Below are 26,621 nucleotides of genomic sequence, written 5' to 3' on the forward strand. Positions count from 1 at the left end.
TTCCAGTAGAAAAATAATTTAATAAAGGGATAAGTTTCAAGAAAATATCTGTGTAGTAACAACATTTTAAGTAAAATGTCCACAAAAATATACATGTCTAGTGTGATCATACATAAGTTTTCCAGCAAGTCCTGTTTTAAACTTGGTTCGCCCATCTAAGTTTCCATCTAGGAAAAACCTTCACTGCTACCCGATTTCCCGGGATATATCAGTTTGCACAAACAGAGTGATACGAGAAATGTTTTCTAAGTGACTTTAGGCTCACACAAATAAACTTCAGAGTTGGTAACAGTCCAGAAGAGATCAGGTTATACCATACCATGAAAATAAAGAGAATACAAGGAAAGCAAAAGTCAGGTGCCTCAGGGACACCGTCAGGCATAAACATCAGCCCTACAATATGCACCACACAACACTGACACAGCTGGAAAAGGAGGGGGATGAAGGAAAGATAGGCAAGAGAAAGGGGAAAATCCCAGGAGAAGGAATCACTGAACTGCTAGAGGAAGGCGCTATAGAGAGGCCAGGGAAAAGCACACACGAGACTAACAGACTTCTAGAAACCAGACAGTGTTGTAACAGAAGATAAGCTAATTGCAGGAATATGAACAGGAATCGGTGGAGAAAGTTTATTTCTTATTTTTCCAAATGGCTACTGAGCTGCAGAAATAACACATCTGTCCCAAAGTCCCTCACCAATAGTGCTAACTCAGCTGAACAGCTCCAAAACTGATGCACTTCCAGCAGACAAAAATCCGGTTACAGAAAATTAAGGATGCAGGAGTACAGGAGGAAATAAAGAGAACACATTCCACCGGCAGAGGACAGGAACAAAACAGGGAAGAGGAGATGCCAAACAAGAGATGCCAGTTCTGTCAAAGGGAGATGTACACTGCAACAAAAAATACAACAGAACAAAAGTCCATCCCATGGAAAGAAAATGGAAAACTGCTAAAGAAATAAAAAGACACACATTTTCCAAAAGATTTTTTGTTTTATAATCAAATTTTTGGGTTTTTTTTTACATGGACAACTGAAACACACCAATACTTTGTGCGAAAAATAGTTTTAAATAAACTTTGCTCGTTCTTTGTACATTCTGATATACATATGTAACAAGGTTTATGGCACTGTAACCAGGATCAAAATCATATAAAGGAACAAAATAATTGCTCTCATTTATCCTTTCTGAACCAAGCCGCTGCCATTGCACTAGTAGACTTCAAAAATTATTAGTAGGCAGCCAACAGTATGTGGTTTGAACACTCAAAACAAACCCCAAATTATTATTGCACAAGAAGCCAGTGAAGGCATATGGCATAGAATGATCAAAGTCCCCTTACTGTTAAAACCTTACACCCCAAAATAGAAAAATAGAACTGGAACATGAAACACGCCAAATAAACCTCTCTTTATTTTGTCTTTAGGTTGAGTCAGGAGTGTGAAAAGTGCCTTGCAGACTTTTGAAGCTGCTCCAATTTCCTTTGCATCAGTGAGCATTTTGCTAGGTTATCTTTAGCAAAGCCTTTGCAGAACGAAGGCCCTTCTGTTTCAGGGAGGGGTTTTATTTCTGCTCTGTTTTGGCTGTTTGTGTTTCGTCTTCAACTTAGGTTTCTTCAGTCTATGAACCTGCACAGACTACTTAGCCATAAACTCTACAAGTAGCTGGAGAGAAGGGAAAAATAAAAAGGGGGGGGGGGGGGGGGAAGCCCAGTATTTCTTCTTCATCTTGTTTTGATTTTAAAAAGTACTCCTTTTTGCTCCAAAACCTCCCTGCTCTGCCAGCATCTGGGAAGGAAATCACAACAGCATCCCAAACACGGCAAAGTTCTTGGATCTCTAAAAACCTTTCCTTACAAAAAAAAAAAGGTTTTTATTCACAAAAAGTTTGCCACAAAATCCCCCTTTGAAAGCTAAAAAGAAAAACCCACCTCCCACCCATCACTGCCCCCAATCAGGTGAAGAATAGGTTAAGCCCCTTCCTTGACCGCATCCTCGCCGTCACACCACGGTCTCTACGCCGATCAGCTTTGGTGTGAGGATGCGCGGTGTGACACCGTTGTTTAGGTCTTCTTCAAACTCCAGTAACTGCCCCATAAAGTTAAGATTTGGGGAAATGATTGGTCGTTTGCCTTTCACAAATTTATAGGCATCCGTCATGGTCATGCGTGTGTGCTTCATTAAGTACGCGATAACAATGGTGGCAGAGCGGGAGACACCGGCCTGGCAGTGGATGAGGAGACCTTTTCCACACTGATGAGCTTCCTCTGGAAATGAGAAAGACAGGAGAAAGTAAGATTTCTGCCAGCTTCTAAGTGAGGAAAAAGCTCAGTGCAATTAAGAGTAACAATGTGAAAAGTCCCTGTATTTGTTTGATTACAAGCACAGCACTGGCCCCTTCTCCTCCAGTCCATCTTCCTTTGAGGCTTCAGAGTTATTGCACATGAAACACTGGAAGTCCTCATGTTCCCTTTTATCTCTTTATTAGGCAAACTGCACATTGAGAGACACTGCTGAGCTGACAGGGAACATGAGCAGCTTGACATAGTTCAAAGCCTATGATGCGTCAGCTCAGGCTCAATCTCCACCTCTGTCACAATGCCACTGCGTTACTTGGGCACTACCTTTTCAAAAACCAGGTATTTTCAGATTCAATTCCTAACGACACCTGTTTCAAAGCCCTGTTGTTCTTTGAGTCTTTTGCAAAGCTACCCTCGAAGCAGCTTCAGTGGGGCACTCTACTGTGGTGTCTCTGCAAAAGCAGGAGCTGGCTACACACAATCATGCTATTCACCGTGATACATCACTTAGAGGGATGCAACCTGGGCAGGATAAGGGAGGACAGAGCCCCTGGAATCATGTGCTAATAGGACACAAGAAGGAGGAGAGTTACTACCACACCATCCTCATCTTCCACAGCTTGCTTTTGGTATCTCCCACAGGATGTGACACTTCAATCTATTTGTTCTGTTTTAATCTGCAGGAGAAGCATGAATTTCGTTTGCAAGTTCTGGCATGAACCCAACCCCACCAAGACTATGGTTCATCCTGAACCCCACATGCTCAACCTGTATTGCGAAAGCATAAATGAAGCCAACTTCCCTCTAGAGAGTTTTGCCAGTTACTTTTTCAGAAAGCTGAAACTCTCTAACGCATTTTGACACACTTTCCCAAAGAGTTTTTGATGATTTCACTTCCTATGGCTTTAGTTCGAGCTAAACCTGGGTTTGGTTGTGGTTGTTTCAAGACATATTTAAAGAAACATAGGCCAAGGATGTGCAGTTTAAACATTTCCAAATCTTCTCAAATGCAATTTAAAGCTTACCCCGAGGAAGGGAAAGCTTTGACTAGTTACTTCCCCAGCTGGCTCAATCTGCTATGGAAGAAAACTCTCAGTGGAGAAATATTTGTTTATTAAGAACACAGACAGACCCTCAAGCTGTAATTATTAAAATGGAAAGTAAAATGGGTTTTGGAACACTTTCCAAACCTTTACAGAGCAAGGCTGCTTTCTCTGCCCTTGGTAAGGTCATAAGCCAAACACTATCTTCTAGTGGTTTCAAGAGCTCTAACCCTGCAGTTCATAGGATCCCAAAAGGACCTCCACAGAGCTTTAGAATTTCTTTATGTAAGCTTAGCCTATTGCACCTCCCCATCTTGTTGAATTCAAAGTTTAAGGTTTTACTGGATTTCTTTACCCACCTTTTCTTCCCAAAGGATCAAAGTGAGGTTCCCTCTCCCCTGCCCTCAGAGAGGGCTTCTCTTCATCCAAAAAGGGCTGTTCACCTTCCAACGCACATAGCAATCGGCAGTTTGAGGAGCTGACAGCACTAGGGTTGTGTTAGGAACACTAGGAAGATTTGCTTTTATGTAGAGATCCTTTGGTCCTCTACACTGTATAGGACAAGCCCAAGGGCTCCTGGTAGAAGCTCTCAGTGGTAAGACTCAAGCTTTACTGCTGCACTCCACCTGAGCTGCAGTGTCAGCAGTGATGTGCCTTGTCACCTTCAATGAAGTAGCATGGCTATAGACTGCGTGCATCGGCGCACAGTGAGCCCCTGCCAACCCAACCTCAGAAATACAGCAAGCTGTCTGCTTGAGACCAGAGAGCCCATGCCAAGGCATATGGCAGGGGCAGACGGGCTCAGAAGAATATGCTGAGCTTGGACATCCTGCCCTGGGACCTAGTCCCACAGCTGGGGCACAATCCTTGCTGAGCCCAACAGCACAAACAGGCTTGAGTTTCAGGAGCACTGTAACTACGTGCTGACCCAAGTGCCACAGACACAGGGCAAGGCATAAAACAGCTCTGCACTCACTTCAGCATGGGGTCAGCTAAGGACCTAAGCTGTGATACAGCACACAGGCACACTCCCTTAGTTTAGTCCTCCAACATCAAGCCTGAAGTATTGGTAAAGAGGTTAGCGAAGCCTCAGCACAAGGAAATAAAATTATGTACCAGTGCATATATATCTCCCCAGCTCATATATTTCAGAAAATCTCTCAGGACACATATTTGTGCTGGGGAAGCACAAGTGGACATTGATTATACTGCAAAAGCTGTGCCTACAAAGACTTAGAGAGGGACAAGGGAAGGTCCCCAAAAGCTTTCAGTATCACGAGCTGATGTCCTCACTGACCAACCTTGCTTAAAGAGGCCGCCTGGCTTTAGCCTAGATGACCAAACAGAGATGAATGAAACCCCTAAAGTTGGAGAGGGTTGTGCTGTGTGGATTGCAGTGAGGTTCAGAGCAACACAGGTAACGCTGCTGTGTCATTTCTTCAGCAACCTCCCCAATTTGCTATGGACTCAAGAGTTCTGTGGTGAACCCTCTTACACAGCCTAAAGTTTTCATCACAATCCACTCACACACTCTGAAGTCATAAATCTGATGGTAGAACAAGTGAAGTGTGAAAGTTTGTCAGTGTTTTCATGTGATAAGTTAGGAAAGACTCAGCCATCATTAAGAACAGTCACTGTGAAAAACTGGCTGGAAGCCACTGTTGGAACTAGGAATGCAAAGGAATAACGAAAAGGGGATGACAAATGTGTCAGTTTTCTGGTGTTTCCTGAATTCGGCAGCCTGGAGGCAGGCATCACTATTGATAATGTACCCCCAGACTACTTAACTGGATATGCCAGAGGTGAGAAGAAGGAGAAACATAAGGTGCTGCTCAGCATTTCTGACAACCTAACCAAAAGCAAATCTGGCCTCACAGAGCCTTCAGGGTAGTCAGCAAAGCACGAAATTCACTCTAGATCCTTACAACAGGTAAAAAAAGAAATCACCAAGAGTATTTCCAGTGAAGGGTAATTACCAATGAACTCGAAAGCCTCTTCAAAATACTGCCTGAGATTCTGCTTGTTGCTGTCAGTGGCTGGGAGCCGCTTGTAGTTGAACATGCCTTTCTCGTAGTGGTACAGGGGCAGGTGGGTGGTCACATTGATTACGTAGCCGATGTTCATCCTCTGCATCTTCTCCAAGTCCTGAGCATCGTGCTCGTTTCCGAGGAAGAGGAAGGGCAGGATGGGGGTGAGCTCAGCATTCTCGATGTCCGGCGTGGTGGGGATGGACTGAGGTAGCGTGGGGGGCACGGCGGATGCACCGACCCCGCCTCCCCCCTCTGGGCACTCTTGGAGCTGGAGGGAGTTGTCGCAGAGGTTTTCGTGGTTCTGCCTGAAACCGCTGAGTCCTCCTGGGGAGAGAGACCAAGCAGATATGTTGGTTACACACCCGAGGTCAGTGGCACTTTGGAGACACCTTTCTTCAGAGCAAAGGACGGGAGCTGGCACTATTGTCCCTACCACCACTGTCATGGTGACTGCTCAGAGCATGGCTGCCGGCAATGAGGGCACCATGAATCAATGGCACACATTGTTCTCCCCGCCATGAGGCTGATGATGCCAAGGAAGAGGCAAACACATCTTTGTGCAACATCAGACAGGACCTGGGGGAATGGTTTTAAGCTGACAGAGGGGAGATTTAGGTTAAGGACTCTTCATCAGGGACTATAGCGATAGGACAAGGGGTGATGGGTTTAAACCGAAACAGGGGAAGATCAGGTTAGATATAAGGAAGAAGTTCTTTACCATGAGGGTGATTAGGCACTGGCACAGGTTGTCCAAAGAAGTGGTGAATGCTCCGTCCCTGGCAGTGTTCAAGGCCAGGTTGGACAGAGCCTTGGGTGACATGGTCTAGTGTGAGGTGTTCCTGCCCATAGTAGAGGGTTGGAACTGGATGACCTTAAGGTCCTTTCCAACCCAAACCATTCTATGCCTCTACAATCAGTGTGCTAAGGCTGCCTCACCTATGAGCCTGTGGGAGAGGCAAGGGGACAGGACAAAAGACATTTTTCCAAGAAGGAAATAATCAAAACCACAAGCAAACAGGCTAGCATCACACCAAAGCAGCACAATGAGCCAGCTGGGACAGGCTTTTAGCTTTCCCTGTCCATAGCAGACCTGCCTGCCAGGAGCAGCCCCAAAGGGCATTCTCAAATGGGGTTGGAACTAGATGGTCCTTTATAACCCAAACCCATTCTGTGATTCTATGATAGGTGGGCACAGCTCACACTGGCATCGCTCCAGGGAACAGCACATAAGCATTTGTGCAGGAGAACAAAAGAAAACCTCTTCTCCTAACCCAACAGCACCTGAGGTGCTCACTTCACATGTGGCAAACAGCTCTCCTTTTTCTGCTCTGGTTGCCCAAAAATATCTAGCAAGAGTTATTTTTAGGACATTAATATGGACTGGGAAACGGATCTGAGCAGGAAGGGAGAAGTTGCTTTACTCTTTTGGCTCGTGCTTCCCTGGCTCTATTGCACATCTTGCTGTCTTTTTTCAGCAGTATTTCACCAGCTTTCCTTTTGCCAGCTCGGCAGAGCTGGAACACCAGGACCAGACCTTCTTTCTACACCTCATTCTGCGATTACATCAGGCTCCCCACCTGCCCGGTTCCCATAGTGATCGCACAGAGCACACAATGACATCAGCTGGCATGACATCAGCTCTTTGAGCACAAACAATACAAGAAGAACCACTCTGTGTTAAGGCCTTTTTGGTAGGAGGAGAGTTCCTGGGAGCCGCTGATGTAATGCTAACAGGTGGCTCCTCCAGCAAAAAAAAGGCGGAAAGAGGAGAAATGCAGTGATATATCCAGCCCCCCTCCCTCCTCGCCCACAAAAGTGCACGTTTCTGCTGTACCAGGATACTTGGAGTCCTGCACCGCATTGGGACGGGCCAAGTGTTCAAACTGAATTGCACTTTGTTAAACGCAAGCCAAAAAAACGCAACCCAGGAGGGGGGAGTGCTACACTGAAGTTACTCGAAAGAGCTACACTAGCCAAAATAAATGTGAATGTCACCATCCCAATGTTATTTTAAAGTAAATAAATAAAGGGTTATTTGTCTTTTCCAGGCTCTTTCACAGTGATTTAGCAAAGGGATATTTTAAAACAGAGGAAGACTTGCTGTCTCACGGACTCCGACTCAGACACAGCAAAAAGCTTTGATGTCTATGTTTTGAGTGCTGCATCTCACTGTGTCCACACACCTGCCCATAAGGTGGGCATCTCAGTGCTCTGTGCAGTACTCAATGGGCACCAGGCACCCAGGCTAAGTTACAACCAAGCCCCTTTAACACTGCTGCTCTTCACACGCTGTTTGTAACTCACTGTCCCAGAAATCCTCGAATTGCCCACAAAATGCAGAGTGCTTCCCCCACCTTAAAAGCATGCTTCTCTTCAGCTGTTCCTGCTGTTAACGAGACACAGAGCAAACACATCTACTTTAAAGATCTGTACTCACAAAGTCGTTACAACAGGGGAGAAGACAGAGAGAAGAGTAAGGATGAGAATCTGAGCTCCACTGCCAACTGCACCAACCGTTTTTGATGGGGTCTGAAAAGTCTTCTTAGTCCACTCAAGAAAACAAACAAGTCTATGGTCTGAAGATGTCTGAGGTCTCATCCAAACCAACAGCTCCAGCCTAGAGCCTGCGCTACAGACTAAACCTAACCCACATCCATCCTTCTGCATGTGCAAGCAATCCATTCAGCTTAAATACTGTGCTTTAGACAGCCACCAGAGCATGACAGGATTCCCAAGAAAACCCCTGAAAAATAAGCTGCTTTAGTGAAACTTTGCACCTCTTCAGCATCCTTCTAGGAGTAAGTGGCCACAGGCAGAGGTAGGATCCCACTGGTTCATCACTCGGGTGTGGGCACACTAGTGGTGTAGCAGACACCATCCTGTTTCACCAGCTGCCTTGTAAGATACAACAGAGCTAGGGAGTCCAAAGCAAGCTATTTCCTCACCACCTATGTCCTCCCTTCAGGGCCTCTGCCTGCCCTGTTGGCCAGAAGACACCATTACTCCTGTTACCAACATTTCCTCAGTGTGAGCTTTGGTCCAGCATATGAGAATACAGAGGAGAGGACAAGAGACCATTACATCGTGCAGAGTCAGTTCAAGCAGTTTTTAAAGTACCATACCCAAGCAGCTCTCAGCATGTCCCTGGAACAACACATTACTGGGAAGATGATTGCTAACCTGAGCCAGCTCAGACACATGAGAAAGGGAGGACTGGACAAGAATACTGGTACCCAGTGAGAGGATACAGCAAGATACAGTCACAGGGAAGCTGAACTCTAAAGCCAACAACAGGATCTTAGCTTGGACCTGAACCGCCATACGAGTCATGCAGGTCCCAAACCAGGATCCAGACATCTCATGAGTGCCATTCCCTTAATCCACTCTCGCCATGCTCACCACACACACAACCTTTGCTCCTAGCTGTAAATACAATGCACAGGGTAATCAAGTGCATCTGTATTCCCTTGTCAAGAGCCTCCTATTTTGGCATTTAAAAGTCTTCATGGAGTAGAGGAGAGGAGGTGGGAAGGAAGAGGCTATACCTGGAGAGGAGGCCAACACGTAGCTGCTGCAAGGCTGGTCTAAGAATCAATTCACTGAATTCAACAAGGACCAAAACATATCACTGCTATTGACAGCAACTCCAGATTACAAGGAAGCTCAAGACAGACATTGAGTTGCTGGAGTGGGTCCAGAGAAGGGCAACAAAGCTGGTGAAGGGCACAGCGCACAAGTGTGATGAGGAACGGCTGAGGAACGTGGGGACCCTTAGCGACATGGTTTAGTGGTGGACCTGGCAGTACTGGGGTAGAGGTTGGGCTTGATGATCTTAAAGGCCTTTTCCAACCCAGCTGATTCTACGACGCAGAGACTCCACTCTGTTGTAACAGAAGCTGCTTCATGGTTGAAGTTGCTCAAGCCTTCCCAAACCAGGGACATGAAAGAAGCATTACAGGGGTCTGTAACAGGGAGTGTGGAGAAGCACAACCTGGCAAAAGCCTCCAACTTACACAGAAGTAAGCTAGGCTTTAAAAGCAGTTTTTCAGCTGCTATTTGCATCTTCAAGTTTTGAGGTCTTGGACAATCCAAATCTGCTGTCACTTGCTGTTTTGGCAGGGCAGGATGCATCATACAGAGGCAGCATAAGCAGAGAGGCAATATAATATACCCACCAGGAAAGACCACTAGCATACATAGCAGTACAGTTTGAGCACCAGCCGTGAAACCTAGATTCAGCTCTGTAGCCACCTTCAGTGATAAAACAACTAGATAAGCTGCCAATGTCCACTTCTACAGAATGTCATGCTTTAAACATACCACACAGCCTTAATAATCAAAGAACAGCAAAAAGGCTGATGTCCAGGCCAGTTTGACACAGCCCACACATGGATGCAGGTTAACATCGAGTGCTTTTGTGCACACTCTGCTGCAAAACAGCTGCTGGGCAGGCTTTCAAGTGGAGGCTGAACCTACTCAAATCCTAATGAAGATGGACATGCAAGGATGCCCCGCACTCTGGGGAACTCAAGGTATTTGTTCCATAAGGAAATGACTCAATGAAGCAGGACACTTCATGTGGCAGACGGCTTTGCCTATGTAGCAAAACACAACAGAAGACTGAGAGCTCTTGCTTGCCACTGATGTGAAACAGATATTTTTGCAGTTCTTCTAGCATCCTGCCCTGCCAAAGCAGCAAGTGACAGCAGACTTTGGGTTGTCCAAGACCTCAAAACTTGTAGGAAGTTTCAAGTCAGCACTGCACATGCTCCAGCTATTCACACTTGTTTGTTAAAGCTCTTTGCAGCCATCTGCCCATAAATATCTCTCAATGCTCCTCAAAACCCCCTGCTGAACAGCACCCGGGCAGCAGCTGGGCACAGATCTCCCAGCTCCAAAGCCACCCAGGAGCCCAGGGCTCATATCAGCGCTACAAGGCCAGGTGAGCAGATGAACAGGAGCCAAAGCAGCTCTGAACAAACAGAACACGACAAGCAGCATGGTGCTTGCACAAAAAACGTGCCAAACATGGTGTCTGTCATCTGCCGTCAGAAAGAGGGCAACCAGGATGCAGAACTGACACAAAAAGTATGGCAGGAACTAGGCAACCAGCTTTTACAAGGGACCATGACCTTGCAATAGAAACGGTCATCTTTGAAGAAAGCAAGAAGAACAACACTTGCCTATACAGGTATTACAGAAGTGCGTTGTTTTTTTTTTTGTTGTTGTGATTTTTTTTTCCTTGTTTTTATTAGAATATTGAGAATTACAGTACAAGGAGTACAGTACCACCTGCCTCTCCTCTGTATCTTCTTTGGCACCTCTTTCAACCATCACTGCTGCTCTGTGGCGGTGTGACTACAAGCAAATAGGATGTGGGTTTACAGTATGTTTTGGTAGATCTGCAATATGTTTCCTACCTAGAAACAGGCTCTAACCCCACAATAAAGGGAGTAAGTGACCTTGTTCCCCTCTGTGAGAGCGCTCTAGTGAGGCAGTTACCATGCAATAATACCCTCACCATAAAGCAATACCTTTGCATTACCTCATCGGCACGGCCACGCTTTGTTCCGAGCGTGGCAGGTACTGGGTGTTCCCACTACAATTGCAAACAGGAACATATTTTTAATACATGACAGGCTGCAGATGTGGGATCCACATTTAGACAGAACACGTGGTCCCGGGAGACAAATAGACCTTTTATACCGCTTTCAAAGCTGTCCAGGCGCATTTCTGGATCCACTCATCCTCGATTACAATACCACAAAGCCAGCTGGAAAAAAATAAAACCAACACACACACATATGCACATGCGCAGCAAGAGCAGAAATTGCAGGATGCTGTGAAGCATCAGCAGAAGAGATGTTTGGTCTGTAACTTCCCTTCCTCTTGCACTGCTGGGGTCCCACAGGGGGAGCAGCAGAGAATTCAGGATACTGGGGTTCTGGCCACCAAAAACTTCACTCAGGAGAAGCCAAGGGTTAAAAGACCCACTCAACATGAGCCCTGTCAGTATCAATAGCAAACTGAGCCCCTAAGGCTGTGTTGGAGTGTTTAAGGTCGACATGTTACAGTGAGCATTTGGGGCGCAGGACAGAGTTATCAGACAATTGGTGCATATCTGTTTAAGATGACGCTTTGAATTTGTGCAAGTACAGCCTGTTCCTTTAAACCTGTGACCTCATTTATTTACATTACTGCAGAAAAGCACTGCCAGAAGCAACAGCTGATGACAGTCTCATGTATTTTTCCACTAAGACAACAATTAAACTGCTCCTGTGTTATTAATGAACAGATGACTTTGTGTCAAGTTGATTCAAAGTGCAGGATGCCTCGAGATTAAGCAAACATGACTCCAGCATGTAAAAATAGAGGCTAGGTACTGCCCACGTGCTTTGCCCACCAAGGTGCTGTGCCTTCCCTTAACCTGGCAGGACAGTACAGGGCCTGCAGGCACCCTCCTGCTGTGCCATTATCGATGCCCAGAGGTCCTGCTGCAGGGTGGCACGCTGATGCTGAGCCACCACTGCTTTAATGCCAACATTCGGGCTGCTCCTGTACTATGGGCGAGGGAAAGTAGAACCAAGTGAGATGCGCTTACCTCTGAGCACTGTGTTTGTTTGCTTATCTTTTTTTCCCTACCGTCACATATTCCTCCCCTTTGGCTTGGGCTACAGTCTCCACCAGCTTCAGCAGGTAGGCAGCATTGCTTTCCTTGTGCTGACCTTCACACAGCAAGTTTATGGAGGGTGAGGCTGGCTGAGCCTATTTGGAGGCAATGACTTGTCCCAGGTCACACATCTATGGTAGGAGCACTTTCCCATGCAAGGTGAAGCAGTGAGCTCCAGCACAGGGATGTCCCAAGGGACACTGCTCCCTTCCAATATGGGCAGGCTTGAAGTACCACCACTTGCTTCCTTCCACCAAGGGAAAAGGAGCTGTACAAGCTGAAGCAGCATTCACCCAATATACACCAAATCCACTCCCAGGATATGGGGCATCCACCCAGACCACCTCTTCATACCACTGAACAACACAGCCATGTCTGCAGAAGTTTGTGACTCTGCACAACAAACCTTGTATCTCAGCCAAACCAGACTCCTTATCACCTTATCTCCAACAACACCAGATAACATGGAAAGAGTAAAAGCAGAAGAAAAGCACCTAATACTCCCTCTTGAGCAGGGGTAGGACTACTGGGTACTAGGCATGGAGATAGTGGGGCTGTACCCACAGAGCACAGGAGACAAGACCACCTTTCAGTGAAGCACCTTCCCACTGCTGTTGCTGACACCACCTTAGGATAGTTCACAGTGCACACTGGGGATCATCCTGTGCTCATCCTGAGGTACTGAAAGAAGAGATGCTCAAGTTCCCTGAACAACCCAAGACAGCTTCTTTCCTTGTTCAAGCAGGGCTTTGCTTTCCACACCTCTTCTAAAGGAATGGGGCTTATCCAAGCAGCTAGCTGCAGGAGTGTTCCTGCCCTCCAAGGCAGATGTCCTTCTCACCACAGTTGCCGCTGAGCAGCGCTCAGGGCTTGCCCACACTGCCATAGGAAGCTCTGCATGGTTGAAAATGTTGTATTTGGCCCATACAATGGGAAGCTGAGCTGAGAAGGGCAACTTCCTTCTGTCAATAGAGGTGGGGACCTATCGGGCAACACTCACCCAGGTGACATCAGGAGCTGCTCCTTTGATTTCAAGGAAATTGTGGTTTGGTGGTTCTTGTTTGCTCGGATTTAGAACACTGGAAGGAGATTTATGAGAGAAGCCCATCCTCTGCAGTACAAGGAGACCACAGTGACACCAAGACTGCTTTACACATTACCTTTCCCGCTGCTAAAGAAAGGGGGCAGAGGGAGGAAGGAAAAAAAAAATTCCATCCTTTTACAACATAAACCTCCATGCTTTCTTCAACAACACACATTACACCCATTTCCCACAATCAAAGGCATAACTGAAGGTTCTTCTTCTATTGCTCCTAGCAAGTAAAACAGGTCTGACTTCCTGGTTCTATGACCATATTCCTCACCTGTCTGAGGGAGGTTTAAAGACCCTGCACAGGGTTTCCTTCCCTGCTGCCCACACAGGATCCAGCATCAGCCTTGCCACAAAAGATTAAGCTTTAAACAAACATAAAGAAGTAAAAGTAAACATAGCTCACAAAGAACAGCTTCTACCTCAATCTACACACTCAATCTAATCTAGGCTCTCCCGCTAATCAAGTTGCCAACGGCACTTCAAAAACATGCAAAACCCTGCATTCTACAGAACATGCAAGGTCAGTCTTTTTTCCATATGGGAACTATCCCGAGAGCTTGGTTCGTACACTAATTCTGCCCTAGAGGAGTTACAAGCACACCCCTGACACAACTGCTTTGAGGTCCCTGCAGAAGTCAAGAGCGTGACGCTGGATAAAGAAGCAAGGTTTCTCCTCAGCACTGAGGCACACGTCCATGCATTTGCATGCTGTCTCTGATGCTCACACCCCCTGTCACAACACATCCTCTCCTGTTGGCCTTTACAGCCCCTTCCCCTGTCAGGCTGTGCCAGAGATGCTGGCTCTACATCAGCTCCCAACCCTTCACTCTTCTTCCTCAGAGGACCACTACATCATCCAAATTAGTTCCAGTTAGAAATAAATAATTACTTTTTTGTTTCCCAAACCTGCCACTAAGGAACACTTCCCGAGATTCATTTATACTTTTGTGCCTTAAACTTAAGTTTTTCCTCAGATCCTAAGTTTTGGACCCATACAAATCACACACGTCCCTTCCCTAGGTTACTCACCAGTTTTCCCAAGAGATGCCACCACCTTCTGGACTACTCACCAGCCTCCAGAAGCTGCTGTGAATACTTCTGGACCACATCTGTGAGTTCAAGACAGCGGTTCTAGCCTGTAACTGGAAATTCCCCTATGCTGAGTCTGCCCATTTGAAAGGAAACGAAAAATAACACCAAAAATATATTCACAGGAAAATAAAGCACACGTCAGCATCCTTCAGAGTGCTGCATTATCACTGGGGAGCAAGTCAGGAAGGTCAAAGGAGAAGGCCCGCTCTCAATTTTGGTACAAGGATTAAGCTATACAAGAATGTAATTAGGAACACGACAAAAAACCCCACATCCCAAACACACTGTGGTGACAATTTTGCAGCCACAGACAAGGACTGGACTTGCCTTCCCTGGAGGGCAAGCGTTTATAGCAGAAACTCAAAATTAGACACGTTACAACTTCTCATAGCAAAAGTATGCATTCCCATGGGGATGTAGGCTAACATGAAGTCCAATTAAATAATCACTGGAAATGTCAGCATAAACCCTGAAGGAATACATACTTCTACTGTGAAATGCTCCCACTGGAAACCATATTAACAAAAAGGTCATCAAGAAATGCTACAGCTATGTACAAAGGAGCAGGGGAAGCAAGGGGGAGGGGACAGAAACTATTTTAATGCTATAAAGATACTACAGATGGTCTTACATTGAGAGAGAGCTACAGGTCTGCTTTCAGACAGAGGCAGACCAGATCAGATCTGCCCAAGACACCAGTTCCGTTTTGGTTTTAAATCTATTCCCAATTCTCTCCCTGACCATCACCATGCGCATCCCTCAAGCAGCTGGAGACAGCCAATAGCCAGCGCGGTGCAAAGAGCTTTGGCTCAGCATATCCAAGGAGGGAGGATGGTCCCAGTAGCATGTCAGACATGTGTAATCCTGGACGTGTAGGACTGGACGTTTCTGTTTAATTCACATGTTTTAGAGAACACTGACATTTTCATTGCTCAGCCATCCATTTATTCACTTTACCCTTTTAAGGGCAACCTCTTCAGGACACGTTACCATTGTTTCTGACAACAAAGAGCAGGCTGCTTTCATTCTCCTGAAGATGAACACAGGCTCTTTCCCGGTCTAAACTGCTGCCCCTCTACACGAGAAACGCCAGCAACACTTGCATTAGTATGAAAGGAAAACAGGGTGCTGATATACCACACCAGCGTTTGAGAGTGCCATCCATTCCTGATGGATCTATGCTTTTTAAAATGAAAAGTTCCTATCTTTTTGGCTAGAAATAGTAACAGTATCTGGCTCTGATTTGACCCTTTCCAGCAAGGTATTTCAGAGTACATGAAGAAAACCCAGAGAAAATAAAAGGTGCTGTCTTCACATAGCAGCAAATTACTGGAACTAGCATGGTGCCAGCCAACCCCCACACTGACAGACTTCAGGGCCAACCCTGCCAGAACTTAAACCCCAATTCTAATGGTCAGGGAGGAAAGACCCTAAAAATCCCCCCAGGGCAAGAGAGAGTTGACCCAGTTTGCACCCACACATCCGGAGTCAAGTGAAGAAGAAGAGACACATTTACAGAATCCAGAGCTAAATAACAATGAAACAAGTAATCTGTTCAGCCAGATTAAAAGCAGCCCAGGTCTCCTTGCCTCCACAGGCAAGTTAACACTAATGTTTCCTAGGAAGCATAAAAACCCTGCTATCCTTCAACAGCAATGCCGTGCTGCCTTGCAGGACTAACACAAACACTTATGAACCTAAGACTGATGTCATGTTAAACGATCACATTAAATGGTTTTGTACTTAAAACATGCCAGCAAATTCTAAGTGGCAGCAAAAGGTTTGTTTTTAGTTTCCACCCCCATTATTTTAGCAAAGACCAAGCAGAATTAGAGCCCATCACCAACACTGTACATGTTAACTGCTCTAACAACAGCTTTTCCTTTAAAACATTGTTGGTCAACTGCTTACATAAGGCTTAATATCACACTTTGGCATAATAAACCGAAGACAACCAATTCAACTGCTATGACAGAAGCTTGCAAGTTATCTTCTAGGTCCCAAATCTCTTTAAGCCATTGTCAAAAAAATATATATGTATGATAATTTATGCGTGTACAAGGAGTAACATTCGTTCTTTTTATCACCCTTAGCTAGAAGCAGTTCTCTGTTGCAGTGAGTCAAGTGGGAATTAACCCAGGCATGCTGTACACTTTTTAAAGCTAGATCATAGCAACAGTTGCAGCCAACATGTTCACATCACTTTATTATTATTCTCTGAATTTATGTTTCCCAATTTCCTTCTTCAAATCCATCATCTTGTAAGCACAGTAATGCACATGTACAAAGCAGCATAGAATCATAGTATTGGTTAGAAGGGACCTTCATGACAACAGGGACCAAGTGGTACCAAAACCTACAAGGTCCCAGTTGCTCCCCCCAGACTTGCTGGCTCAGGTCTCTCTGCACACACTCGCCCCTGGGACATGCTCTATAGGGCATCTCTAAAAACAACTGCCAGGAGATCATAAACATGTGCCCCTTCTAGACCTTGATCTCTTCACTGGCAGTAGAGCTTTCCTTCAGAACAGAGATAACCTGCTCACCCGAGAAGAGACAGATAAGAAAATAAACCTTAAAAGAACAAAAACCACCTAGAGGCAAAAATCAGAGCCTGCAGTTTATCACTGTAGTAAAAAGGGAAAAGAAAGGAGTCTGTCTTCCACTTTCTGCAACAGGCAGTTGTGTTGCTCCCAGGGAACACGGTGATGGTGGATGAACCTGGGTCAACCACACTTCACACAGATGGCAACAAGAGAGATAAGCTCAGTGTAACAAACAGTGCAAAGGACAGAAAAAGAAAACCCAGACGGATTAAAATAACTTACCCATGGCCTCACAGCAAGTCTGCTGTGTGTGCTGTCGCAGAGCAGGAGAATAACCACTGCATAGCCTTGGCCAGAGTTCCCCTGGCCCCAAGACTGCTCTGCTATCTAGGCACAGTTATCCCTCTAGACGGATTACCCCCTTTCTCCGCCACATGGGAGACACACTTACTTCTCCCATCTCCCCCTCTTCTCCTTCAAGACCTAAAATGCTGCTGTACAGTTCCAGAACCACCTTCTGGAGGGACACATGCTCCTGGGGAACCAACAGCTCCCAGAGCAGGGCAGGACACATCAAAACCAACTTCCAGTGGGCAGATATGCTTCCGGACAGGAGGATGCCTTAATCACAGAGAGTAAGTAACTGAAGCAAAGACCTTCCTCTAGCAAAAAGTCACAAGGCAGTACAGTAAAAAGAACTACAAAACCCCAGCTTACTTGGTGATAACGAGAACGTTAACAAGAGTTTAAGTTTTACAGTGCAGAGGTGTTCAAAAAGCACTGAAGACAGGTTCAGGTGAGCCCCTAGAAACAAAGCTCCAGCCCAACAACTGCTCACGACAATTCAGCCTTGTGATTGCTGTAGCCAGTGCTCTCCCAGGCCCACCAGACTTCCCAATAAGGCTAAGGACCACACATAATCTTATCTCACATGCAAAGGGACGATGCATTAGCTCATCTTCATGGATTCCCGTAGTCTATTTCTTTACACAGTGTGACTTCCATCACCCTGCAAGCCTATACTGAATACTTGAGACATATTTCCCTCCTGGTTAGCTGCTAAACCTGCAAAACAGACAGATGTTAAAACTGTGTACATGCCGCACCTATTTATGGCATTTCTTCACTTCAGAGTTGCTTGAATAAATAAAACCCTAATTATAATGTGGCTTTCCACACAGTAAACAGTCATAGCCTAAAGTCAAGTGGCTGATCCCCACTTCAAATGCATCGTAAAGCCAAGGTAATCTCACTACAAAGTTTTGTGCTCCTAAGCACAGTAAGAACATCGGCTGCTGCTTTGGAAGTCAAACAACTCACATCCACGTCTAGGCAAACAGGTCCATCTGCATTAGCTAACACCCAGTTTCCACTCAAACCTCAAATACAGCTTTCTCTATCACCCTGAGCCTCCCAAAAAGGCTGTGCTCCCCTTAAGAATAAAAAGCCAGAAGACACACCAGCAAGCAACGCTATACAGATTTTACTAGCAAAGTGTCTCACCCCCAGCAGGCATGCACGTGAGGCATCCAGCTAATTAAAATCCCAACATCTACCTATCTGGAAAATTGCAGGGAATGCCCCTCCAGTTTGAACAGAACTGGGGCCAGATTTTTCTTGACAAGCCTCAGAGAGATTTGCCTAATGTAACAGTTTGTTTCTTGACTCTTTGCTTGCTTTCCAAGGGTATGAGAAGCTGAAGAGCTTAAAAAAACCCACAACCAAACACCAAAACAAGCCTCTTTCCTGTTCCTTTTCTTCCAAGGCAGTGTCATTGCCCTCTTCCCCCCGAGGACAGTTCGAAAGTGACAGGCACTCTGGAAGCCAGCACTCCCAACTCTCAGATGCCATCATCTGGGAGGAAATGCCACATTTTCCATTCTGTTACTGTTGAATAGGCAAAGTTTAGAGGTACACTCCTCTGCAGAAGCATCCCTTCAAAATACAGAAAAGCCTGTGGTCTACAATCACAGTATTGCTCCAGTTTATCTACATGCAAAATGTGCAGACATACACAACTGATTTTCAAGTGTTACAACCAATGCAATTATCTATTCCAATGGAGAAAGATACTTTTTTAAGCTCTAGCAACCAGAGCCTGAAAAGTGAAGGTGAAATCTCAGCCTTAATAGAGCCAGCAGAAGTTTTTTACCCAGTGACTGATGGGGCCAGATTTCCTGTGCAGCGCAGAGGGAACGCACTTTAGTTTGAAGCACATTGGACGCTTCACACGCATTACTTAACACTTAAAAATACACACTTCCCTATTAGAACCATGACCTAATAATTATTCAGTGGAGAACTCTGGTGGAAATAGGCACCAGGCACGTGTTTTGTTGGTCAGCTGGATTTGTTGACCATTGCGTCAAGTTCTAGTCGCCAATACACTTGTGCACTGTCATCCAGTTAGGGCTTAAAGTAACACCAACACCGTTAAGTTATCCAATTACAATCATAATTAATGATTGCCTTTGCAACAGATTATTACCAGGTCAGGTACTTCAGAAGGCAGTATTTTGCATGAACATGGGACAACATAAGCCAGGTACTTATTCCTTTTACAGCTGTCTCAATCTCTTTATAGTTGTTCCAACTTGTGATATGCAACTTTGGTGTGGTAAGAGATCTGAAGCTATTCTTAGACCGTGGCAGAAAGCACGAAGTGGTTTGCTGGCAGGTCTTATACTCTCTGCTGTAATGAGAGCAAGTCACTTCATTTATTTCCCTGTGAGATGAGCTATGAGAAGACTGAAAGCCAGAGCATAAGTAAGCTCCTGAGACCCAGAACAAGAATAGAGAAGCAACCAGTTGTTATCACCATCAGCCGGTTGCTCCCTACCCCCCTGCAGCAGTCTAGCCATTGGTTTAAAGCACATGGCAGGGGGGAAATGGATTATTTGCCTAATTGCAATTTGCACCTCTGCTTTTGAATTTGCTGTTTCCCTGCAGTCAAATACAGAAGCCTTTAAAAACTAACCACAAGACTTCAGCAGGTCCACAAGGCTCCTGCTGATGGGGCTCCGAGGCAGAGGAGGACGGCCAGGATGAAGACAATACCATGACACCAGCCAGGGAAACAAAGGCAAATCCTCTTGTGCTAAAAGCCGTTGAAATGCATGGGCACAGATGCTTCAGCTTTTCATTTCTGTTTAATTTGCAGATTCTATTTAACTTGGAAAACAGAGATGCTCAACTACAAACCTACGCATTTCATTCTAGGAAAAATACTACTTTTCATCTGAATGCAAATGGATTTCCCACTTCCTACTTTTAAATCCAGTGGCAAACTCAAGTACACAAACCCCCAAGGCTCCAGCCCACTTTGCTACGAGCTGGGGTGCTCAGGGAAGGCAGAGACACCTCACCATTGGGTTTGCAGAAAGGAAACGGACATAACTCCTCTGAGGAGAGCCAGGGCTGCATCGCCATGCTCTGCCTCCCCACATTCAGCAACAGCTTTGCTATTGGCCTCGGGCAGAAGGGATGCTGGGCTCACATCACTGGTTTTTTAACTCCTCTCCTTCCCTAAAAAAGGAAAAAGCACCCACAAAAAGGGAGGCCTCTAAGTTTCATGCAATACCATGGTCTTGTATGAAGGTGTGTGGGTACCGGGGAAAACTTGCCTTCTTCCTGTTTTGTATCCAAACAGACTGAGGAGCAGCAGCTTCGGCCTTGACAGCTTAGCCTGCTGAAGCCCATTTAGCAGCACTGTGAAATAGATGTTTGTTTCTTCGTGTATTTAAATAGGGGGTTTATGCTTGCTTCAAGTGCTATTGGCTGTGAACAAAGAAATGCGCAAATCTTTGCTTCTAAGGAGCTTAAATCAGAATTATGGAAATATTTTATTTATGACAAAAAAAGCACTCCATGATAAAGGAAACAGCCAGAGACACACAGGATAGGAAGGGAGGAACACAGGTCTTAAAATACCCCCATACCACAGCATACATAAAACCCCAATGTTCTCTTTTCACAGTGCTAGTTTATATACTGGTCTACTACATTAAAAATAAATCAGGCCACCTCTCTTTAACTTGAGCCTAGTAAGGTGCCCCATACACACATTTATCTATAGATCACAGCCTGGCCTTTGGAAGCAGCGCAGGGTTTCTCTGGTGCTTAAAAAGACACAGGCACCCAAACCCAAAATGCACATGGGGGCATATCGCTCCCCTCAGCATGCTGTAACTCAACCCTTGGCTTTGTCGATCGGATTCACCCCAAACGGCAACGGGGCTGACAGGCAGCACCAAACATGGAGAAGGTGGCACCGGATCAGGGGGACATAAACTTGGACAGGCAGGCTAGCAACCAGTGTTTGCAAACACAACACAGGGGGGATCAGATAGGCTGGCAATAAATTAGGACCAGATTGCAGTGAGTGAGAGAAAGCGCTGGAAATAACAGAAGCAAAGACGGCTCCCCAGCTACCCCCGGCTTCATTTCGGAGCCTGAACCCAGGCGTGTGCTGAAGCATGATGGAAAAAACCCTATCTGACAAGTGAAACCAAACAATGAGCACTTCCAGCACTGCTCCTCTGCTTGGAAACTTCACCACAGCCTTCCTAAGTGCTGCTCTGTACTGCGCTCAATTCCATCCAACCTCAGAGGGAGCCCCGCTCCAAAAGAGGGGAGGAGGGTTAAGGTGACAGGGATGCTATCCTCTCCATGCTTCCAGAGATGAAGCCTGCTCTGACCCAGCCAAGAACTAAATCCAAAAAGCAAAGGGTTTGGTTGTATTCTCATCCATATGTGTCAGCAGAACGGTTTGGGGAAGGGATTCCTGCTAAGCAGGTCTTTGAGGCAGATCCTAACATTTCTCAGGGTTGAAAACCAAAAATGGCCCAAGCAATCCCGCAAGGACTCTGTTAAACCCAGTGTTGGGTGGTGGGAGAAGGGGCTGCCCACAGCCTGCCTACAGGCCCAACAGCTCGGTTCTGCCCAACAACAGCTCTGCAGCTCCATCTCAGCCAGGATCTTACTTAAGGAAATAACTGACAGTTTGAGGTCTACACAAGTTCCAGTGTTTTCAGAGAAACACAGGAAAAACACCTTCAGAAACTCACTTTTCTAAGGATAGGAAGGTTCACAGACTACAACCATACACCTGGTGGCAAAGGCTGTACAACAGAATGATTATCACCAGAAATGCAGGACTTCAGCGGTAACCTCACGCTGCAAAGAACCTCCTCTCCCTCTTTTATGGATGAAGGGCACCATCATGACTCAATAAGAGCATACTGGGAAATCCTAACAATTATTAAAGCAAGCCCAGAATCAAAATATACTTACTGGGAGCAAAGATAAAGCTCAGTGCAATTTTAAGCTTCCACAAGATACACACACAGAGGAGTATCTCACAGGACCCTTAGCGCCTATAAAGCTATGAGAAATGGGGATCAAGTATCAGCCTGATCAATTCTCTTGCCACATTGTGCAGCCTGGAACAGAAAAACTGAGTGAATTAAATACAGTAAGAGCTGGAAAGAGAGAAAGAGCTCAATCAACAAATCATAGAATCACAGATTGGTTTGGGTTGGAAGGAACCTTAACCTCCCATAGTTTTCCAGTGTCACAGCCAGTCTGCCAACCACGCACGCCTCTGAATGGCATAAACACCCAGGGGAAAAGAGATTCAATCTAGAGGGCAGCATTGTTATAAACAGGAGCTACAGAATAAAGTGAAAAAAGGGAAGTGTCTTTGGATGCTGCCTGAATAGGCTTGTTTCCCCCAGAGCATTAAAGGACAGACCAAACACCACTTTAAAACAGGAGCCTTTACAGGAAAAAACATATACGCACACGTAAGTGTACACACAACACTTTCAGATCACTTTTTAGATGAATTATCTCTCTCTGTCCATTATTCTGACCCCATACCACCAAAACAAGGCTTGAGTATTCCCCAGGTTTTGCTGACTGGTCCATGATGCAATGCCTCAGACCAAGTGGCTTCCTGACTCCTTCCTCCTCCCTTCTACTACTCTCCCACTGTTCATCTCCAGCACCTATGAGTCCAGTTTTATATGGACTAAAATAAGGTTGCTAAGTAAAGGTCAGTCTGACAAGCTAAAAGAGAAATATACCCTCCTGGACCTCTGCCCCTTGGGTTATAAATACTCAGAGCAAACATGGGGGGGGGGAATTCTTTGTCTGCACAGACAGACACCAGGAAGCACGTTTCCTCCTCCTTTCAGCTCCCACCCCCTCTGCTACTCAAGGACAACTGAGAAAAGCAAGTATCTCCCTGCTACTGGCTCCATGATTTATCCATGGAAAGCATCTGCTTTGCCACTGGTGGCTCGAGGCATGCAGGCCTTTCTAGAGGTAAACACAAGCTTTCAAAGCTCAACCATCAGCAAGGCTAACACCAGAGGACACGCACTGCAAAGGGAACCACTACAGGTGGGCAAACAGGAAGATTACCTTTTAGGACTAGGGGTTCCTTGCCTTCTCGCTTGAGTGACTCCAGCACTATGTGGAGTGGCTGGGAAGGCATTACTCTGCTTGGCTCATTGGTATTCTCATCATAGACTATGATTTCTTTGGAAAAGATCCTCTTGAAGGAGTCCTTGCCTTCCCGGCAGGAGATCAAGTCCAAGACGGTGATCTTGCCCTGCTGAAGCCTTCTCCGGCTGATCTTGTCAGAACAGTTAATATGGACAGCCCCTTGAATGTGGCTCTTATTATACTCCATGAATGGCCTGCAGTCAATGATGACAGGCCCTTGGCTCTGTTGGTGGCTCTTGCTGCATTTGGTCATCTTCTTCGCCAGGTCGTTGGGGTAAATGATTTTGATGCTAGCGAGTTGCTTGGTGGAGCCCGAGACCGGGCTCCCCACGCTGCCCAGCGGGCTCAAGCTGCCAGCGTTCTCATTGCTGTTGACCATTTGGTTGGCAGGGCAGGCAGTGGAGGCTCCGGCGCTGCTGGTGCTCGCTTGAGTTTGGGCCTGAGCGTCCTTGTCGTACGTTGCCACAGTGCAGCAGCTGGCACTGCTGCATCCACAACTCAGGGAGCGTGCAGAGCCGTTAGATGAGGGCATATACGTGAGATTAGCAGTCTTTAGGGACACGACAGCTGTGCCGAGCAGACTGGAGTGGCTCTCACTGGCAGAAGAGGCAGATTCAAGATAGCTAGAGTCTAAACAAAGGTTGAGATCCTGAGGTCTCACTGGCCTCGAAAGTGCCACTACTACCCTGTCGTCTAAAGGAGATGGAGGCATGAGGAGGCTGAGCACTAGCAAGTTAAGAAGAACTCAAGATCACCCTGAAAAAAGAGAAAAGGGAGGGGGAATGGGAAGAAGAAAAAGGTGACGAAAGCAGATCATGAAATCACATAAGCCCTCATATACAGCAACTTACTTTACCAACAACCCTCATCCGCAGGTAACAACCGACCAACCCCTTTGACAGTTACCAGCTCACAGCAGTTACCAAAACCCTTTTTCCAATCCTACAGCAAATACTTGAGCTATCTGTATGCGTGCACATGGCATCCAGAATACACACTCCTAAGCCTGGGCTGTGCAGCTACACCCAGGAGGAGGCATTTGTCTACATGCAAATGGTGCTGAGCTATTCTGAAACCCCAGGCTGCAAGCAAGGCATGCAACTGATAATGACAGAGAGGCACGTTCTCTTGTTCCCCTGCTTACTGCAAGGGAAGCAACCACAGGGCTGACTCTACAACTGGGAGAAACGCATAGGAGCGGAATGTGTCAGTGGTGATATGCAACTTTTCCACCAAGGTGGAATAAAACTAGCTGGTGAATAAGTTGTCAGAGTCGGTTACAAACTTGAAAACATAGAGCTAAACAAAAAACACCCAGGAGAAAATGGGAAATTTAGGTTCTGGAGTTCTTTACAGAAAGTAAAGCTTCCATCCCCGTTAGGGGTTAATCCAGCCTCAGTTAAGCCCCCAGCTCCAGGAAGGCTGCTCTCCATCAGTCCCAGAGAAACTCGTTCCCTCCTCCCCAGCACATCTCACAGCTTCTAGAAAGAGGGGTTCCCTGCGCCCCAGCAAGGTCACAGCCTGTCCAACCTTTAATAAGAGACAACACACGGGATTAAAACCCCCTTTTCCACCCGGGCAGGCAGCAGGACGGCAAGAGCCACACAACCCAAGAAAGCCCAGGCACTGTCTCCCCTTCTCCGGCAACTTTTGGAGCAGCGGCGGCTCCGGCTGGAAAACATCCCAGCACCAACTTCCCGAACTCCGCCAAACCCCCAACAGCGGGCGGACACTGGCCCGCTCCCCATCCAGCCCCGCTGATACGGGGCACGGAGACACCCCATCCTGCCCAGCAACACCCCGTAGCGGGGCGGCCCCGAAGCAACCTCCGCTCACGGGGCAGCGAGAGACGCCGCGATCGGCGAGCTGCGGAGGGAGCTTCGAGGAGCCGAGCGGGGAGGTTTCCCATCCCGTTTTCCCCTCGCCCTTCCCGCTGCTTAGAAAACAGATGGACACACACCAGGAGCGCCTCTGCATCTAACACAACTGCACAACCGAGGGACGCATCCCGGCGCCGCTACCGGCCGGAGGGACGCGACGAGCAGCGCACGGTGAAACCCAAGTTCCACGCCGCGGCCGCTGGTCCCCGCCGCTCCGCTCGCCCCCTGCCGCACTCACCGGCGGGGCGCGCTGGGGCCCGGTCCGTCGCGGCTGTGGCTGCGGTGGCTGCCGCCAGTGCTGCGCCTCCCGCCCGCCGCCGCGCACGGCCCGCACCATCCTCCTTACTTTCTCTTTTGCTGCCGCGTAAATGTACGGCCCGGCGGAGGGGCGGGGCCTAACGGTGACGGGCGGCGCCGCCCGCCAATGGCAGCGCGGAGGCGAGGCGGAGGGGCGGGGCTAGAGGCGGGGCTGTGCCGCCCGGTGATGTCATCGGCAGCCAATGAGGAGCGGCGGCGGCTGGTTCCCTCGTTGACAGGCAGCGGCAGCGCCCCCCGCAGGTCGGGGGCTGTTCAAGCGCTGACGGAGGGAGCCGTCCCCCGGCTCCGCAGGGCGGAGCGGCGCAAAGCCGCCAGCGCTCGGGTCACCGACCCGAGCCACGCCACCGTCGGGAGCCTCTCGGAGCACTGATAGAACCACTGCAGGCGCACAGAGCCCGGGGACTGCGTTTACCGCAGGCAAAACGTCTTCCATCGACCGCCTTCGAAGCAGGGCAGGGAGAGCAAAGCCCTTGGCCCCGGAGTGCTGGGCACTGCGGGACAGAGGACTGTCCCCCCCCAAACCCCACAATAAGCACTTTGGTGCTGTACAAGTGGTGTCACATCAAGGAGGTTGCTGTTCAGAGGCTTTTCTGAGCCATCCTCTAGCAAAAACAAGCTTACACAGATACTTTCAATAGAAAACGACTTCCATAAATAAGCCTGCGCAAGACATTTTAAGTATAGAACAATTAACCTCCCTGCACAGCAGCTCTAAGTCATGGGGATGGGTAGCAGACGCCTCTTACATGCAGCTCAGGGCTGGCCAGGTCTGTAGGTCTCCACCTGCCTGACTTCTCCATTGTACAGATGGATGCAGTTGCTCCGTGTTAACAAATTCAGATCAAATCCATGCTGCCAGTCCATCCTTGTCTGGCAAAGATCATGAGCTGGTTAGACTGGACTCTCCCAGTGTAAAAAGGGAAGCAACACAGGCCTGAGGACAAGATTAGGGACCTGTTATGAGGACAAGTATAAACCCCTTTCATCCTTTCTCTCAAACCTTGACCTGGGTGAAATAATAATGAGGTCTCACCCATGCTACAGATACACTACAAGGCAAAAGCTGAAAATTGATTTTCCAGCCATATGGATTAACTCAGCAAACACTAGGAGGGTACATGGCAGCAGCAGTGCAAGAT

General features: G+C 47.1%; 1 protein-coding gene across 1 annotated transcript; it reads right to left on the reverse strand.

Annotated features, from left to right (window-relative positions):
- Positions 1 to 25,559, reverse strand: DUSP10 (dual specificity phosphatase 10). The gene is made up of 4 exons (XM_062605849.1): positions 25,403 to 25,559; positions 23,201 to 24,040; positions 5,320 to 5,697; positions 1 to 2,267 (listed from the first exon to the last, which is right to left on the reverse strand). Exons 2-4 carry the CDS (start codon positions 23,994 to 23,996, stop codon positions 2,002 to 2,004), a joined length of 1,440 nt encoding a protein of 479 aa, XP_062461833.1. The 5' UTR covers positions 23,997 to 24,040; positions 25,403 to 25,559; the 3' UTR covers positions 1 to 2,001.
- Positions 25,560 to 26,621: the final 1,062 nt, after the last annotated feature.

This window comes from Pezoporus occidentalis, unplaced genomic scaffold (assembly GCF_034315485.1).
Source record: "Pezoporus occidentalis ecotype Australia unplaced genomic scaffold, CSIRO_AGI_Poc_V1 ctg93, whole genome shotgun sequence".
Classification (NCBI taxonomy): Eukaryota; Metazoa; Chordata; class Aves; order Psittaciformes; family Psittacidae; genus Pezoporus; species Pezoporus occidentalis.

What these genes read in the sequence shown, in the direction of transcription:
- DUSP10 (XM_062605849.1), bottom strand. Translation starts at nt 23,996, where the DNA reads ATGCCTCCATCTCCTTTAGACGACAGGGTAGTAGTGGCACTTTCGAGG. An exon ending in GGAACCCCTAGTCCTAAAAG is followed by an intron (nt 5,698 to 23,200) that starts GTAATCTTCCTG and finishes CTCTCTCCCCAG; the next exon opens with GAGGACTCAGCGGTTTCAGG. An exon ending in AGAGGCTTTCGAGTTCATTG is followed by an intron (nt 2,268 to 5,319) that starts GTAATTACCCTT and finishes TCTCATTTCCAG; the next exon opens with AGGAAGCTCATCAGTGTGGA.